We start from the raw sequence: 19,471 nt of genomic DNA on the forward strand, positions 1-19,471 counted from the left end.
ATATGAGTTTCTTTTGGATATCGGAGATGGGTCAGAGGAGAGTGACAGCTAACAACTAGAAGTTATATAGGATTTTAAGTTTTCAACATATTTTACAAATATTATCTCAGTTGATCCTTAGAACAACACTGGGAGATGGGACTATTTTAAGAATGAGGAAACTGAGATAGAATGAGATTTAATAAATTGTCCGGCAACATTCAGCTAGTAAATGTCTAATTTTGAACTCAGATCTTCCTAACTCCAGATTCAGTGTTATATCCATTGAATCAACTAGATAATTTCAGCTTGGCCAGTAACTTAAAAGGAAGGAGTATATGGGAAAATGTTCTATGGGAATCCTTCTATTCTGAATATTTAGCATTAGAAAGTACTGTAGAGATCAAGCTGCCTCAGATCATGGATAAGGAAATTAGGAGTCAAAGAGTTAAAGAAATTTGATGACGGCTACAGCATCAGATAATAGATTCAGAGCTGTAAAGAAGTTCAGAGGCCATCTAATCTAACTTCTTCACATTACAGATAAGGAAAATGAGGTTTAAAAATATGAACATCATGACTTGCCCATGGTCACATAACTAGTAAATAGAAGAGGCAGGATTTGAACCCAAATCTAACACTTTTTCTACCACACCATTTTGTGAATTCTAATTGAACAGGGGAAAAATAATGGGATTAAGACTTGAACCCTAACAATTTGGCTCCTAAACTAATATTGGGTTCTTTCTGATGAAGGGTTTTCCCTTCATCATTCTAAAAGCATTTCAGGCTAATTCCCTGCAAAATACCCCCAAAAGGCTTTGTTTTTTCATTTAGTTTTTCATTGACCCTGAATAATCATCATTTCTACATTTCTACAAAATTTCTACATGCCACAAAAACACTCTAGAAGAAAAACTCCAAACAATTGCTGAGTTGTTTCGCCATATATCATATCCCTCAGGTCTAGTCAGTTCATACTTCCATTTTATGGAGAACTCCATGGTCATTGTACCTTCAAGTAGGTTTCTGAGCTTCCAATAGGAAAGTCATTTCTGTTCTCACAATACTCTTGATTGGTATTTTTGAAAAACTTTTTATTGTTGTTCATTTAGGTTCACAGGATTTAGAACCAAAAAGGAATGAGAGATCATATTGTGCAACCCCATAATTTTATGGATAAGAAAACTGAGATGGAGAAGAGGAAGAAGAAATTTTCTCAAGCTCTTGTAAACTCAGACCCAGGTACTCCAACTCAAATCTCATTCTGTTGACTAAATTACACTTCCAGGCTTTTACTCACCTGTTGGCATGCAAAGAGCTTCTGCTGAAGGGCAAGAAATTTATATTTTAATATCCCAATAGACCTACCATCTTGCCAGCATGGCCATTCCCTCCAACTATCAAGATTGCAATACATATATGTCTATGAATTCCATGCATACAAATATATAATGTACTCAATATAATAATAAAATAAAAATATCTTTAAGAAAGTATTTTAAATAAATATTTAATTCTATTATTGGCATTTACAAGTAGAAAGCATACAGTATGTTACAATTATCAAATGTGAAAAATATGAATGTTACATAAGTAACAAATGTGAAAAAGTACTTTTCTTACTTTCCTGAAAGTAAGAAAACTATTCAGCATAGGAAAATATCAATATCAAAAACACAGCTTAAGTGTAAAAAAAAAGTTTTTTACACAGTACAAAGGATTTCCAAATGGACAGGGGGAAAAACAGTTTTTTTTTTTTGCCGGATTTCTATTTTAATAAATTCTACAAACATGGGCTATTTGAAAATGTGAGTCCACTAGAAAGCTCCCTTTATAACAATTCTTTTTTTTTTTTGAAGTCAAGAATGCAGCACTTTTTTTTTTTACAATAAATAATCTTTGAAAAAATGATCATCTGAAAATGCTGTACTGTTGAGAACAGTGCTCCCCAGTCATGGAGATAGATGGCAGTACTCAGGGGTGACTTCTACCCAAGCTCTTCTGGGTAGAAGACATCTCAGGGAAAGGAGGGATGGAATAAGTACCCACAACAGTTAGCAATAGAACTTGGAAGTCTTGACACAAATCCTAAAGTGCTGACCAGAAAGAACAAATTGCTTCTAGCACCACTTCCATGGAGAAGATCCATGACCCTACTACATGCAAACCATCCAATATATTGCTCTTGGACTATGCAAACGTGAGTTACAGAAACTGGACTTTTAAAGAGTGATTAACACTGCTCATTCCTTCATTCAGGCATTGGAGAACTCTTTTCTAGATTTCAAAGAGGAAATGAAATCCTCAATATTCTGGCGATTCAAAAAAAAATGAAATTATTGAAATGGAAACAACATAAACACTCCACCGTTGAAACACAAATTCATTACCAGAACAGGATTAATTTTAAAATCACCAACCAAATAGCAGTCAATAGGAATGAAACCCTCTTCAAATTCTGCATGCTGAATATCTAGTTCTAAAATGCAATGCATGCAAGAGAAACCAATTCCTCATTCAGTTAAAAAAATTTAAATCTGTTTCAGCAGCATAATGGTTATTTATTTATTTTTAAGGTGTCCCTTAACCAAATGTTGATTATGGCCTGTTGTAGAAACATGGGCCATCTTGTAACTGTAAGCGCAGAATGGTTTGATTGCATCTGGTGTTGCATTTTTGTCCTGCCAGTATATAAAGTCTATACATACTGCTCTGCTTCCCCATCTTTGGAGGCAGGCTTACTGGTCCGACCACTGCCTTCTTCATTGGCTGTTGTTTTTTCTGGGAGAGATGCCAAGTCTTTAAAAACATCTACATAATGCCCAAAACCAGGGCCCCAGTTTAAAAGGTTGTCCCAGTTGAAATTTCCTGCTTGCTGCCCAAGTTTCAGGGGCAATGTGTTTTCAGCAACGTTCATTGCTGCTGCTGTCTGTGTGCCCATGGACCCTCCCTCAGCCCGGCGGCCAGGGTACCTTCGAGTCTTCAATCTAGCCCCATAATTATCTTCATCATCTGCATCAGATTCATTGACTTGAGATAATTTGGGCATCCGGGAGGTGTAGACCATGGGTTTTTCCCTGTCATATTCCATCTCAGAGCAAGTGAAGGACTCATGAGAGTCACTATCAGATGAGGATTCTGGAGCTGGAATGCCATCAGCTGGGTTCCTTGTTCTGGACAGGGGTCTCCTACAATCCTCCTCTGAAGAAGACCTGCCATGGTCTGCGCTACAGATGCTTGGATTTCTAGGGCGAGGAGTGTTTAGTCTTTCAACCTCCTCAATTGAGAGTCCCACTGGAGGAGTGGATTCCAGAGGCATCTGTCCAATTGGCTGCTTTAGGCGGCTTCCTGGTCTGGAGCCAGTTGCCATGGTCTGTGGACTCTTGCTTCTCCTCCCTAGCCTGGTCGCATAATTGAAAATGCCAGGCTGGCATACATCACCATGCATCTCCAAAGGGCCCCCTTCCCTTATGGAAAGGTGCAGTTCCCTGGCAGGACTATTTCTGTAGAACGTTGAAGACTTAGAAAAGGGAGCCGGACTGTGACGAGAAAGGGGGTTGGGAGTGGGGCAGGCAGAGTGGCTCAAGGAACTGGTTCTTAGACCCTGGCTATAGGAAGGCTGGTAAGTCAAACTGCTTGCTCCCAAGGGCATGGGGGATTGCCTTGCAAAGCCCAGTGGGCTGTGTCTCTGGATGGAGAACTTGGGGGTATGGCTGCGGAACTGCTTGTAATGCTGAATGATGTCAGCATCTGAAGGGGCAATGCTGCTGGCGTTGTCAATATCATAATGTTCAATCTCCTGCTCAGGGGAAGCTAAGGGAGCACTGGGGATGGTTTCAGTGTTGGGAGGAAGGTCTGTCTCGTCATAAATCAGGTAGGGATTTTCCCTTTCAATGATGTCAGGCTTGGGGTTTCCCTCTGGTTGTTTCCTGACTGTCATATCATCACCATAAGGAGGGATGTTATCAGGGTCATCAAAAGCCACATTCTCACTTCCTTTTTTCTTCTTCTCTTTGATTTTCTTCTCTTCCTTGGGTGCTTTGGCCTTTTTGCTTCTGCACTGATTACACAGAATCAGGCTTAACACCAACAGAACAAGAAGTGTGGCACAGCTGCCCACAATTGCAGGGACGGCCCACAGTGGCAGGGAGATCTCCTCTGGGACCTTGGTCAAGATACAAACATGGCCCCCAGCACTGCCAGCTTTGCATATGCTTCCCTGGGGACACTGGACACCAAGGCAGGCCACCACTGTCTCACAAGTCCTGCCAGTATGGGACTCTGGGCAGCTACAGGTGAATCCAGAGTATGAGACTGGTTCACAACTGCCACCGTTCTGGCAAGGTTGGGAGGCACAGTCTCCAGGAGGAACACACTTATAGGCAAACCACTGGTTGATGCATAGTAGATCACCCCAACAGGGATTGCTGGCACAGATGTTGGGGCCTCGGCAGCCCAGCTTCACGGAAGGATCTGTCTTGGATATTGTTGCCAAGCTGTGTTTCCCACCAAACGGAAGACTCTCACTTCCATAAATCACAGAGGCTATGCAGCCATCAAAACCTGCTGAGAAGACAAAAAAAGTTTGTCAGCCAATGAAAGTCAGGCTAGAAGTGCCAGGGGACTGAGAGTCTAGAGGCTAGAAATACCTTTTTATTTTACTGCCATGGAAGAAGAGAAAATGGGGACCTTCTGCAGTCCCAGAAAAGTTACAAATTCAGAGGGGAGGCATAGAACCCAGGCTCCTTTGATTTTGGCAATACTGGATGTGCTAAAAACCCACAAAAACTGATTAGAACATTTGAGCATGGAATCATGATTCCTAGATGTGCCAAATCAGCAAGGCAGAAACCAAATTAAGTGGGTACTTCACTTCTTGGGGAAGTAAAATAAATGAAAAAAGTGTCAAGTTATGTGCTTTCATACATCAAAAAAAAAAAAAAAAAAGCAGGGCTAATACCACATTGATAAAGATTCCTAAACAAAGGATACAACATTGATAACAAGAAAGTAAACTTCTGACATCTCTAACAAACAGAAGACTATAGATGAAGACTGATGGTTCTTAGAAGAAAGGCTATTCCTAGAAAGAGATGGAATTGCAAAGGGCGGAGGATATTGTAGAAAGACTCTTCAGAGGGTCAAAGTATACTGAACTACTTCTTAAGAATGTCCTATGCTGATAAGTATTTTTGTAGCAACTGAACAAGCCCTTCTTGAATAGTAGCTTTTAAGTACATTATGTGATATTTCTCTTTTAGGTTATTCTTTTCTCTTTTGTTCATTGATAATTTTTATGCCTGGTCCTGCACTGTTTCCTTTCTTATTCCTTTTCCAATTTCCTCCAATTTCTCAAGCAAATAACAATTCTTTTATGGTTTCATATACAAGAGATGGATGGGGAAGGAAGAACAAGGTTCAACATTTAATTATTTTATCTTAAGTCTATTTGCATTCTAGGAATAAATTTTTATAGCTCTTCCTTTCTATAATTCTATATACAACATCTTTGAATTAAAAATTTCAAAGTTCATACAAATCTTACATTTTTCAGCTTGAGGAAATGATAAGATAGCTAAGTAACAAAAAGACAATGGAATGGAACTTCTAGTTAGTTCTACACATTGTAGCACACAACAAAACATTAAAAAAATTAAGTACCTTGAACTGAAGCAAATAAATACAATTTCAACCATGTGGGTGAATTGTAACCTATCCAACATAAGTCTGTCTGAATTTAGTCAAGGGGAAAGTTTTTTTTTCCAAATTATGCAAAGGAATATTAGTTAATGGGGATAAAAACATCAATGTCCTACCAATCTGTATTCTTAAAAGTTCTTTATATTAAGAAATAATAATAATAATAATAAAAGAGTAAAGTACATTCCCTCCTCCTAACCCCCACCACATTGAACTTCAGAATTCACTATGGGTCAGAACTTCTTGACTCGCAGTCTGTGAACTTAAAAAAAAAAGACTTTAGTTGTAACTGTATTTTAATAAAATAGGTTTCCTTTGAATTTCTACATTCTTTTTAATGCCTTTAAAAATATAATTCTGGAAAAGGGTCCATGAGTTTCAATAGACTGATGCCAAATGAATACATGATAGGGGAAAAGAAAAAGTTAAAACCTTAGACCCTCAGTCTCCTCTTGACCTTTATATTAATAATGAAAACTTCAGGTAAGTACACGTTGTCACATATGATAAAATTACTTGAATTATTTGACAAAAGTACCTTAATTGCTTATAGTTAAGCTGATTGGATGTCTCAATCACAACTCATATCTCTTAAAAAGGTGTGATGGCCCACCAGAAACCTTTTCTATGAATATCTTCCATGTCTATCAAAAAGCCTCCTCTAATACAGGGAAAATTGAGGAAAGACAGTTTACCATCCACTACAATTTGGCTTTCCACAAACAGGATTCATTTCATGAATCAGTGACTGGTTTAAATTTTTTCTGGCAAAGTTTTGGGGGTATGGGTATCCTGCCATTAGAGTTTTCTCTAGGAAAGAGGCCACAGCTGAGTGTAAGGGCCTCCAAAGATGTCTAAATATTTAAACTGGGTTGCCATTGATAAATGAAAAACATCTTTCTTTGTTATATGGTAAATATTAAAACATCACTTCAGGAAAATTTATATGTGTAATATTTTTAGAATGTTACAGAATGTTGGAGTTGGAAGGTCTTTTGAGATCATTTAGCCCAGTGGTTCCCAGACTTTCTGAGAATGGAGGCCCTTTTTTGATGTCAAAAAGTTTCTTGGAACCAGCCATGTGATATTTCTTGTGCTGTATCTGCTGACTGAGAAAATACATAATTATAAAAAGCTCCTAAGCATTTAGTAAGATTTTCAGTGATCTTTTCCTAATATAACTGCTACTACAACAACAACCATTAGCCAGCATTGCTATGCATTATGTTAAATGTTGTACACATATTATCCCAATTGATATCTCATTAATTTCCTTTGATCCTCACAACAACCTGTGAAGGTAAATGCTGATTATAGTTGAAGAAGCTGGGGCAAATAGAGAATAAGTTTCTGTATCTTAAGTAGTACAATTGCTTAAGTATCTGAGGTTGGATTTGAACTAATATTTTCCTGAATCTAGATTCAGCCCTCTCTCCTTCTTTATCTAGGTTCCTCACTAATCATAATAATATTTGCATATATTTGAAAAAATAATAAGAAATATAAGAAAAATAATTATAAATATAAATAAAAATAATGAATATATAAATAACAAATAAATATAGGGAATGGACCTGCAATTTAATTGCTATAGAGAACTTCTAAATGAGAAAACTCCCTTTACTAATCCATTTCAATACCTTATATACAATTTATAATTCATAAGTCCACTGGGGAGGAAGGGTAATGAAGAAGAGCTATTTGGGAGTCCATAGGGAGATTTTCAGAGGTCTATGAGTTTGGATGAAAAAAAAAATACTACTTCACTTCTCTGACCTTTGCTTTCTTTTGTAATTCAATGTATTTTATTTTATGCATATAACAAATGTTCTGAGATTGGAAGGGTCCACAGACTTCATTAGATTACCAAAGGAGTCTTTGATACACAATAAAGTCAAGAATTCCTTTCTTAGAGAGATTCCTAAAGGACTAAAAGGTTAAGTGGCCTGCTCAGGATATTATAGTCCATCAGAGACAAAACTTGAGCTCCAGTCTTTAAGTCTTCCTAGGTTCATGAATAGCTATGTATTCACCAGAATACTCTAGTTATACATATATGTGGTAGATACAATATTGTTTTTCCCTCTACATGCACCCCTTACCCAAACTTTCCTATTTCTGTTGAGAGTGCCACTATCCTCATATGAACCTAGTCCCATATAAACACAATCATCTTAATGCTTCATTCCCCCTGGCACTATAGCCAATCCTATTAACTTTACTCTCTATATATTTCTCATGTTTATCATTATTTTCTCTTCACTCATGAAGTCATCAATCCACCTCCTGTTCTCATAATCTCTCTTGAGTATTTTAATAGCATCCTCTAGAGGGAAGACACTAGATTTAATGTTACATCTAATAGATTCGGCTTTTCTCAGCAATAAATTGATTCAAGTCAATTCAAATAGATTTAAGATGGAAAATACTATCTGCATCCAGAGAAAGAGCTATGGAGAGTAAGTATTGTTGAAGCATATTATTTTTGCCTTTTTATTGCTGTTGTTTATTTTCTTTTTCTTTCTTATGGTTTTTCCTTTTGTTCTGATTTTTTTCCCACAACATGACTAATATGGAAATATGTTTAAAATGATTGTATACATATAACCTATATCAGATTGCTTGCTGTCTTGGGGCAGGGGGAAATAAGGGAGGGAAGAAGAAAAAATTTGAAACTCCAAATCATACAAAAATGAATGTTGAAAACTATTTTTATGTGTAATTAGAAAAACAAAATACAATTGAATTTTAAAAAAAGATAAAGTTAAATCTGAATTAAAATACTGACTGCCTCTTTGTGTGTGTGTGTGTCTGTGTGTGTGTGCCCATGCACCTGTGTGCACATGCTCCTAATTTGTTTTTCCAGCCTTAATGGACACAACTTCCCTAGGCAAATTGGGTTTTTCTCTACTTCCCAGTTTGTCTCCTATCTCCGTTTTTTTATACTGGCTAAACCATATGTCTACAATGCACTCACTTCTCATTCCTCCTTCATAGAGTCCCACTTTTCCTTTACATTATTCAACACCATCTTATATATGGAGGCTTTGTGGAACTCCTATTCCCTACCCTAAATGCTTCTATTCTTTCTCTCAAGCTATAAGCTGTATTTAACTAACTTGTGTTTATCTGTATTTATTCCATGAGGGAGGAAGAGAGGCAGAGAGACAAAGAGAGAGGCAGAAAGATAATATAGATACAGAGAGAAACAGAGAAAGAGACAAAGAGAGATTGACAGAGTGCTAGGTCTGGAGTCAAAAGCAATTGAGTTTAAATCTAGCCTCAGATATTTGCTAGCTAGAAGACTCTGGGCAAGTTATTTAATCTCTGTCTGCTTCAGTCTCCTCTCATACAAAATTAAAGAAAACTCTTCCTTCCAGGACTGGTGGAAGGATCACATGAGATAATATTTGGAAAGTTCTTGGCAAACCATAAAGCTATATAAAATTTAGCTCTTATTATTGAACTGATTTATTTATTTAGTCTTTAAAAGGTCTGTGATCTTATTTGACAATTCCCAAATCAAATTCAATAATTATGCAGATTGTTTCTCTCATTAGCTTGTGAGCTTCTTGAGAACAGGATCTGTCTTTTGCCTCTCTTTGTGCTTAGTACTTAGTATAGTGCCTGATCCATACCACACACTTAATGAATGCTTATTGACTGATTTCAGACATAATTGTTGGGAACCATTGATTTAGCCCAATTTCTTCATTTTATGGATAAGAAATTAAGACCACAGAAATTTGGAGTAGAATCTAGCTCTCACTTCTAATTCAGACTCTTTTAATTTTGCCATTCTCCCCTAGGATTTGAAACACTTTTTTCCCCTTGTGATTCCTCCAATCTGGCCATTTAAAATGCTGTATAATTAATTTCAGATACCCTTTATTGTAAATGCTAGACTAAATAATGTAAGACAACTATCAAAATTTTGCAAGAATCATTGAGGATTATGAATTTTGATTGTGATTCATACTAATATCCCTTTTAAAAATAGAAAATAGAGTGTAAATTTTATTGAAAGCAATTTTCTTTTTTCCCCCTCTTTGCCTGTTCCTGTTTATCCTAAATATGTCTTTTAAAAAATACATGTTGCTTTCATACATAATTGAGTCAGTATGTAGTATAATTTTGAAACACATTTTTTGTGTTTAAGTATTTCTTTTCTGAGTGTTTAAGTATTAAGATAAGTATTTTGATGCTTTAATATGACATTATGGTGAAGATAAAAAACATATTTTAAATGTGGGCATAAAACAGACATTGATCCTCTGCCCTAAGATTGTTGTTAAAGTGAGAGACAATGGGGTGTAGTGGAAAACATGCTGGCTCTGAAATCAGAAGCTAAAGTTTGATTCCTGACATTTGTGCTTGTTACTGATGAACTTGGGAGTCATGATATTTCTAAGCCCATTTCTTCACTCATAAAATGAAGGGTTAGAGCTAGGTAGTCTTCAAGATGCATTTCAGCCTGAAAGCTATCTTTTGTGATCTTGGACCTCTTCCTAGGACAAAGTCATAAAGCAGAAGGTAATAAAAGATGACTCTCAAAGACTTTATACTGCTCACAGACCTGACAAGGACTTGCTTTATAAGATTAGGTCATACAGCTTTCTAATGAGCCACAAGTTAGAGAAATTTGAGTGATGAGGGTTTTGAATTGAGCCTAAAGGAAGATGAGGGCTTAAAGAGAAGTTACCATTGCTATATATCATCAGATGACATGGATTCAGAGTCATCATGGGAACATGATACTACAGCTGGAAAATATCTAGTCTGATTTCTTTATTTTACAGATGAGAAAATTAAGGCTGAGGGAAGTTGTTACATTTTAAAATCATACAATGAGTATCTGAGGCAGAATTTAAACCCAGGACTTCTAAATTCTAGAACATTAGCTACAATATAGTGTTGTTTCTAAATGGACATTTTGGGGACCAAGGAAGGCAGTAAATATAGGGATCTAAAATTAGCTAGGGGTTGGATGTGGTGGAGTGAATTGGGAGACAATATGGGTCAGTTGTAGGAAGTTTCCTTTTTTAGCTAATGTTTCTTAATTATTATGTGCTAACTTATTTGTTTCTATGGTCTTTATGACATACACTCCCTCAATTCTGATCCTGCAGATTAAGCCTCAGTGCCGTTACCTAATTTTACCTAGAATAGAAGCCAATCTTAATTTTGAAGGGAAGAAAGTCATTGATTTGTCTACTTAGCTTAAAAACACATGTATACATCAATTTTTCTAAGGGGATATGTCATAGTTTGAGAAGCCAAATCATTTTGTTATTATTTTTTAATTTTCTTTTTACAAATGTTTCTTTCTATCATTAAAAGAATCAGTTTAACTAAAAAATATGAGTACCCTGTTGTCAGACCTTTTGGTTTTACCTAAATAATGTAAAATTTTTTTAATATTGGTGTTCTGTGCTACAAATTATTTACAGGCATCCTCAAAGAAACATGACACAGGATCATGGATTCTCAAAAGTCTTCACATGCTGAATTAATAGTAAATCCTCAAGGATATAATATTACGGTTTCATATGTTTTGGCTTTGTTCATTTAAAGTTGGTTCATAATGAAATGTTGGAATATTGAAAAAATAGATTAATAGACTTCATCCATCATAGCTTCACAGAACAAGCTAAGAAGAGGAAATCATGCTACCTGTTAAATGGCAGCTTGCCCACTCATATCCTTTATAGATGAGAATACATGGCTTGCCCAAAGTCACATATGGAAGTAACTTTTAGAGGCCAAAGTCTTTAAGGTCTTTGGCTCCCCAGTTTATAAATCGGGGCTATATCACTGTATCTTGGTAGGTAGAGTGGTATGTAGATGGAGCACTGCTTTTGAACTCAAGCAAGACTTGAATTCAAATCCCTTCTCAGACACTTATTAGTCATGTGAGCTTGGACAAGTCTTTTGATTTCTTTTCTCAACTCCAATTTGATCCTCAATAAAAGAAAGCAATTACTTTCATCTCACAGTGTTCTTTTGAGTATTGAATGAATTAAATTCTGCATAGTAATTTACAAAGTTCTTTGTATTTATGCAATTATACTACATAAGTATATACATATGTAGGGTATTCCATGATTGTTAGTGGATTTTTAAATTATCAAAGCTTTACTCTTGGATATCCTGCACGTGAATATATGACATGAATTAAATGTCATACAATTATACATAATTTTAATGTATAGTCTTATATATATATACATTTATTACTTAGTTAAATGAGTTAATATTTGTATAATAATTTGCATAAAATAATACATTTCTATTATAGAATATACATATGTTTATAGACGTATACAGTTATGTATATGCATTTACATGTATATATGCATACATACATACAGTTTAGCAAATCACAATGCATTGTGTATATATATATATAACATATATATATATATATATAAAACATGTGTATATATAGTTATATAATATTTACAAAAAATAAAACCCTTAACATCCTTCCATATTTTAAAAGAAGCTAAATATTTAAGAAAAGAAAGTTAGTCCATGGCTAGCCATAGCCCTTTTGTCTTGATTCCTTCACCTCTAAGCAAAAGAGGTTATTAGGGGTTTAAAAGAAATGGTCAGAAACTATAAGAAATGATTGTAAATGGATTCCTCTAATCTGTCCGAAGTAGTAATCTTTTGATACTTCAGTAAAAGTGGAGTTCACTACTGCCAAGATCCCTGCAATTATCCAAGTGGACATTCATTCCACTGAAGCAGATCATAGTCCCTCCTTTCTTTAGCAGATTGGCTTTATGAATTATTGCACCCAAAGGCCAACCTCCAGGTGAAAAGAATATGAACTTCATGAGAGAGATAGTCAGATGATAGACCTACATTATTTTCTCACCTGGTCCACATAAGTTCTAAATAGCTGGCTATGTAGAACATACATGAGCTCTACTAACATAATTTCTAAGAACCAATGGAAATTTTTGATGATTTGTGTCTTACTATTGTTTTTTCTGATTTTTTTTATTTTAAAAATGATACACATTTATGTCATCTTTATGTTCTAATGAAATATTTGGTGCAGGACCGATGTTTTCAGAGAATATGAAGTTTTGATTGTATAGAAGTCCTGCCACTTTTTTTTTTTTGAAAAGACACATTTTGTTATATCTTTACCATTCTACTGCATCTAGTTATATCTTTTTCACTCTAATTTACTTAGCCATCAACTTTCTGCTATCTAAAGTATTCCTTCTTTTTGAGGGTGGAGGAATCATATATTTGGCTCTATCAAGGCAATACTGTTTTATAAATCATAAAACTGAAGGAGATGAAGGGACCTTTTCAGAGTCACACTGCTAGTCAGGAACAGTTTTTTCTTGATCTGAGTCCAGAACCATTTCTATTGTATCACTTGTATCATCATTTTTGTTAAACAGATGTTTTTACCTGTATCTGTATTCCGAGGGGCTTGATTGGGTGGGATTCCACCAAGAGAAATAGTAAGCACATCAATTCCACCAAAATCCTGAGTGGGGTGCAAGATATCTCGACTATATATTCTGTCTATAGACAAAACGGTGGAAGAACCATTTTTTCCCATCAGGAGAGAATGCCAGTGACCATCAGCAACATAAACTTCAGGGATATGCCTCTCAACTTTCCCAGAAACTCCAGCGTCCGATGTAAAATGGATTTTGCCATTCTTTATCTGTAAAACACATTGAGTATTGGGTGAACTATCTGTAAAAACAGCAACTATGTTTAACAAAAAGAGAAAAAAATAAAGAGATGGATCATATAAGCCATCAAAGTATTTAACAGTTTTTTCAAGTTTATAGCTCATGGAAGAGTTGGCAAACTCTTATTAGACCATGCATCCTCTGATAATGTTTGTATAAGGCCATCTTCTTAGTGAATAGCCAAATAATCAATGTTTGAAAGAAGAAACATTGGCTATCTGTGCCATTTTAGAGAAGTCACCTAACATCTTTAGACCATAGTTTCCTCATCTATAACAAGAGAATAGTCTCTGAGGACTCTTCTAGAACTGTAGACCTGTGAACCTATGATTAGCCCCAGAATGTAGGGACAGGGAATGAACTTGAGTTTATGGAACTCCTGGATGAGTGAACTCCCTGTACTAACTTGCCTAGAGCAATGAAGGTTTAAGAGACACATTCAATGTGTGTCAAAGATAGTATCTGAATCCAGATTTTGTTGGCTTTGAGGTGAGCTCTCTATTTACTATAGTTTCTCATTACCAGGAATATCTATATCTATATCTATGTTGATATAGATTTGTTGTTATTATTCCATCATTTTTCAATCATGTCTGATTCTTTGTGACCCTATTTAGGATTTTCTTGGCAAAAATACTGTGATGCTTGGCCATTCCTTCTCCAGTTCATTATACAGATAAAAAAACTGAGACAAAAACGGTTAGGTGACTTTCCTGGGATTACAAGTACTAAGTGTTAGAGACTGGATTTGAACACAGAAAGATGAGTTTTTCTGACTACAAACCTGTAACTCTATTCATTGTGCCACCTAAATGCCTATGATTTAGATATCCATACTGATACTGATATCAATATCTGTCTCTATCTCTTTTTCTTTCTATCTTGATCTTTATCTCTAGCTACTAAAATATATATAAATAGATGCAATATATGTATGTATATTTAAGTATATATATTTATATACAATTATAAATATATTATATATGAAATATATGTATAAATTTATATTCATGCACACACAAATCAAAGATAACTATTTCTATGAGCATGTACATACACTTACATACATACACATATGGTTAGAAAAATGACCTGGGATTCTTAGTGGACTGCAAGTCCAATACCAGTCAGCAATGTGAAGTAGCAGTCAAAAAAGTGAATTAAGTTTTGGGTTGCATTAAGAGTTAGTGATGATCCCATGTCCTCGTGAAACATGGTTTAGAATTAAAATGCAAATACACACACACACACACACACACACACACCCCAAATATATATATATGTAATGTATATGTATATTTCCTTGATATCTATTATACTCTAACATACATATAGATGATCTATAAGTATGTACATATATGTATCTGTATTACAAATATATTATGTATAAATGTAGTGTATGCAGACTAAATGTGAAGAGAGGACATTAGAAATGTGGTGAATCTGTAAAGGTTTTAAATAGAAGAAAGTACTTCAGTGCCACCTTGAAGGAAAAAGAGGAACTCTATGATGCTATGATATGAATTGCAATCCAGGCATAGGGGACAACCAATGACAGTTGTAGAGACTGAGTAATAAAGTAACTGAGATTAATTAGATTGAAAAATGTGGAAAGGGGAATAATATCCAATGAGACTGTTAAGTTGGGTTAGTACCAGTTTGTGAGAGGTTTTAAAAGCTAAACAGATTAGCGATTAATTGATTAGAGGTAATAGGGAGCCTCTGCAAGTTATTGAGTCAAGGAGAGAATATGGTCACTCTACCCATGAAAGAAAATTGTTTTGCTAGCATTAGGGAAGATGGCCTGAGCATACACAAAAAAGATCCCTGCACTAAATCATTAAAAATGGGGTTGTTCAGCCTCCATTTGAAAAATGAGGCTCTAAGAGGTTATAATCCAATTGTATGTACAACCAGTAATGGATGGTACTAAGACTCAAACTCCAGTATTTTAACCCCAAATCCTAGGCTTCTTCCACTATATCATGCTGTTTCTCTTTTTTTGAGAATTATAGGCAGACTGAAGCATGCGGTTTATTTATATACTTTGCTGAAATGTGGAAAATTTGATATGTAAATGGTGAATTTTTAATAACAAGTCTGGAAAAGCATTAAGCTGGCCTGAGTGTTCCAAATTTTTGAACCATTCTATGGAGCTGGTCACACTTTGCCTTTTGGAGGCCTGGGTTGCAGGATTGTCCTGCTCCAGTTTTGAGGGCCAGCTCAGGGCTCTGGGCAGGATACAGGAGGAAGGGCAGAGTTCCAAGAATGTAATTCCATCACAACTGCCAGACAGTGTTGATGTCTTGGCATGAAGGTAGAACTCAGGGAACAGCTACTCAAATGACAGAAATGGAAAGACATAGCCATATATTTTGCCACTCAGACCTGTCATTTTTTTTAATGCAACTGAATCATGTGTTAGAATTAAAATACAATTAATATCTTTTCCTGGAAATACTGCCCAACAAATCTATAGAGTCATTAAAGAAAAAATAAAACAAAATAAAACAAATATCCTTCATTTCTCTACTGTAGAGAACAACAGATTTACACAATCTTCTTATATGTCACTAGTATTCAATGTACATGGCCTCACATCCGAGACAATAGCTAAGTCTATATGGTCTGTCCTACTCCCTTGCTAAATGAGAATTCAGTAGCATAGATATGGCACATCCCTGTTATATATTAGGGAATGGCATCTGTAGAAAGAAAACATAAGAATCATGAATGGAACCATAAAGTAGTAGATTGTCATAGTCTTTTCAATAGGAATGGTAATATTGATTTTATTATTTCTCTGAGCAAGAACTAGAAAAGGGAAGGGAATAAAAAGAAGAAAGGTAGACTTTTCATGTTCACTAGTAGCAGGGAAAAGGGCCAGATGCCCACCTGGAAACAGGATGAGTTGGGTTTAAATAGTATCTCATATGCTTTCTAGCTATGTGACTTGGCACAAATCACTTTATATCTCTCTGCCTCCATTTTTTTTTTCATCTGTAACATGAAGGAAGGGATCACATTCAAAGGGCTTTTATGATGGTTTCCACTTCAAAATTTATCAATAAGATCTAGAAAGGAATTCAGATCATTAAAGTCCAATGCCCTGATTTTTACACATAAGGAAACTGAGTTTCTGATAGGTTAAATATATGAAAGATGGAATTTGAACCCAGATTCTCTCACCTCTATCCTTCCACTGTAAAAAAAAATTGATTCTCCCTCCCCAGGAGAGACTTTAGGAAGTTCAGCTAATCCACTCATCATTGGGACTGACCTAGTTAGATCTGCTCTGGATTTTGGAGGGTGAATGAATCCTTTGTCACCTCAGTCCTGTTTCAGTCTGGTTCCAGATCATATTCATCTTATCCAGACATCCACAGGGACATAGGGCCTGGTCAAAGTGGGCACCTGGCTTGGGTCCTGATATTAGTGAACATGAAAAGCCCTCCTTTCCTCTTTCTCTTCCCTTCCCTTTCCTCTCTTGTTCAGAGAAATAATAAAATTAATATCACCATTCATACTGGAAAGACTGATGACAACCTACTATTTTATGCCTCCATTTGTTTATGTTTTCTTTCTCTAGATGCCATTCCCCAAGATGTAGCAGCATGATTCAGTGGTGTGAATCTTGGATTTGGAAATAGAGGCCCTGGTTTCAAATCCTGGCCCTGACACTTTTACTTGGGTGATCTTGAACAAGGCACTTCTCCTTCCTGAGCCTCAGGATCTTTATCTATAAAATGGAAGGTCTGAACAAGATAAAATCTAAGTTCCCTTCCTACACTCAATATTTGATTTACTAGTATAATGTAAACTCCTTGATGATGGAGCCTCTCTCATGTTTATATTGGTACTCCTAACTACTGGAACATAGTTTTTTCTTGTTTGGTTGCTAAAAGCATGTCTGACTTCCTGACCTCATTTGGAGTTTTCTTGGCAAAGATACTACAGTGGTTTATTAATTTTTTTCCTCCAGCTTATTTTACAAATGAGGAAACTGGGGTAAGTATGGTTAAATGACTTGTCCAGTTTCATGTGGCTAATAAGTGTCTGAGGATTTGAATACAGGTCTTTCTGACACAAGGTACAGCACTCTATTCACTGCATCACCTAACTGCCTCTCCTGGCACATGATAGGTGCTTTATAAGTGCTTGTTGATCAATTGACTCTGTTTAGAATTATGCCCTCCTACTTGTCTTCTTAATCCCTCATAACTTTTTTGTGTCCTTCATCTTAAGGTATTTCTCACCTGTCTGGAGATATAAGAAGAAAGTTTAGGGAACCAAGCTATTATTCATAGACATGTCTTAAGAATGTTTCCCTTCTGCCTTCCTTTTCTCCCACTATCCCTCAAAATGTCCAACAAAATTATCTCTTTTTTTTTCTTACTCTAACACTTTTTAATGGGCCTCATCTATAGAACTTGAAGTTAGGGACCAATATACTTCTAAAGTCTATTCTAGATGTAGTCATATTATCTCATTCAGAATATCATCAGCTTACTTTATTTTTATTTCTTCTCTCTACATACCTGTCCAGCTTTCCTTACTACTTGTAGGCATCTAGTTGATGCAGTGGATAAAGCATTTAGCTTGGGATTTAGAAGACTCATTTGCATGAATTCAAATCTGGTCTCCAACACTTTACTAGATGTGTGACCCTGGTTAAATTACATAACCCTGTTGTTTACCTCAATTTTCTTATTTATATAAAATGATCTGAAGAAGCAAAAGTAAATCACTCTTGTATCTTGGACAAGAAAATCCTAAAATAAAGTCACAAAGCATTAAACACAATTGATTAACAACAACTCCTTACCACTTACTCTCTCTAAACACTTCTCCATCTGTCAGGTCTCCTCTTCCCACAAAGTCATGGTTTCACACTAGACAACTTTACTCTTATATATTGTCATAGTTTCAAACCTAGACAACTGAATTGTTGGATTCCATTATTTGGGATTTATTTTTTTTATTAATATACTCGTTGATTTTCTATGACGGGAACCTTCTGATTCAGAAACTTACTCTAATGAATAGGGATAACTGGAGCATCAAGGCAAGTGAAGACATTTGACTAGGGTCCCGGAATCAGCTTATATTAGAGGCTAGACTCAGGTTCTCCTGTTTCCATTTGTATGAGAAGATTGATAATAAAATGCCCATGGAATAAATATGAAGTGACATTTTTTTTTTTTTTGTGAGAAAGATGGATCCAGGCATTGCAATTCTGGCATGAGGAAGGGAGATGCCATCTAAAATTTCTCTAATCCATTGAATTATACCTTAAATTATCTGCTTTATACAGATTATAAACTGAAATATTCAAAATTCAGTGAACTGGTATGGGGATTTGAAAATAAATGCATAGAAACTGCACAAATTGAAAAGCAAAAAGACAAATTCAATCAAAAAAATCAAAGCAAAAACATCTCAAACCACACAAACAAGGCTTTATGGTCTTTCAAAATTTTCTTTGAAAATATTAATTCTCTTATTTCCTCATTCTTTATGTTGTACCTAATGTAATATGTTTTGTAATTTGCCCAATTATCTTTTTTTTGTTTTACTTTTTTTCCCTTTTCTATTATTTAATAATCCAATGCATTAGCATGATGAAATGGAGCAATTCTGAAGAAATTAGGTTCAAAACATTTTCTGATACTTTTTTTCTGTGTGATGTGAACTTGTCTCAATTTACTTATCTGAAAAATTAAGATGAAAATAGTGACACTTCATTGAGTTGTTGTGAGGATAAAATGAGTTATTGTACATAAAATAATAGTTCTTCTAGAGGTTTTTAAGTTCTTCAAGCATTTTACATATATTAACACCACTGTGAGGGATGACCTATCATTCCCATTTTGCAGCTAACAAAAGTGAGGATGAGAAAAGTTATAAATACATAGCCCAGGGTCACATTATTAGTAAGTGTCTGAGGACACTTCATCATTTCCTATTCAACATTAGAGACACAAATGCTCAGAAGAAGTTTTATCTCAGTATATTTAGGTGATTCCTCCAATGATGCAAGTAAGCTGGCATTAATGTCCATA

The 19,471-nt window shown here is 35.4% G+C and overlaps 1 protein-coding gene across 1 annotated transcript in view; it reads right to left on the minus strand.

Moving 5' to 3' along the window:
* Nucleotides 1–1,476: 1,476 nt before the first annotated feature.
* Nucleotides 1,477–19,471, minus strand: part of FAT4 (FAT atypical cadherin 4) — a 152,487-nt gene continuing 134,492 nt past the window's right edge. The window contains exons 19-20 of the mRNA XM_051966725.1: nucleotides 13,117–13,378; nucleotides 1,477–4,548 (exon numbers count right to left, since the gene is read on the minus strand). Coding sequence (XP_051822685.1) covers nucleotides 2,681–4,548; nucleotides 13,117–13,378 — 2,130 coding nt within the window. The 3' untranslated portion in view covers nucleotides 1,477–2,680. The remainder of the gene's footprint in view (nucleotides 4,549–13,116; nucleotides 13,379–19,471) is intronic.

This window comes from Antechinus flavipes, chromosome 6, assembly GCF_016432865.1.
Source record: "Antechinus flavipes isolate AdamAnt ecotype Samford, QLD, Australia chromosome 6, AdamAnt_v2, whole genome shotgun sequence".
Classification (NCBI taxonomy): domain Eukaryota; kingdom Metazoa; phylum Chordata; class Mammalia; order Dasyuromorphia; family Dasyuridae; genus Antechinus; species Antechinus flavipes.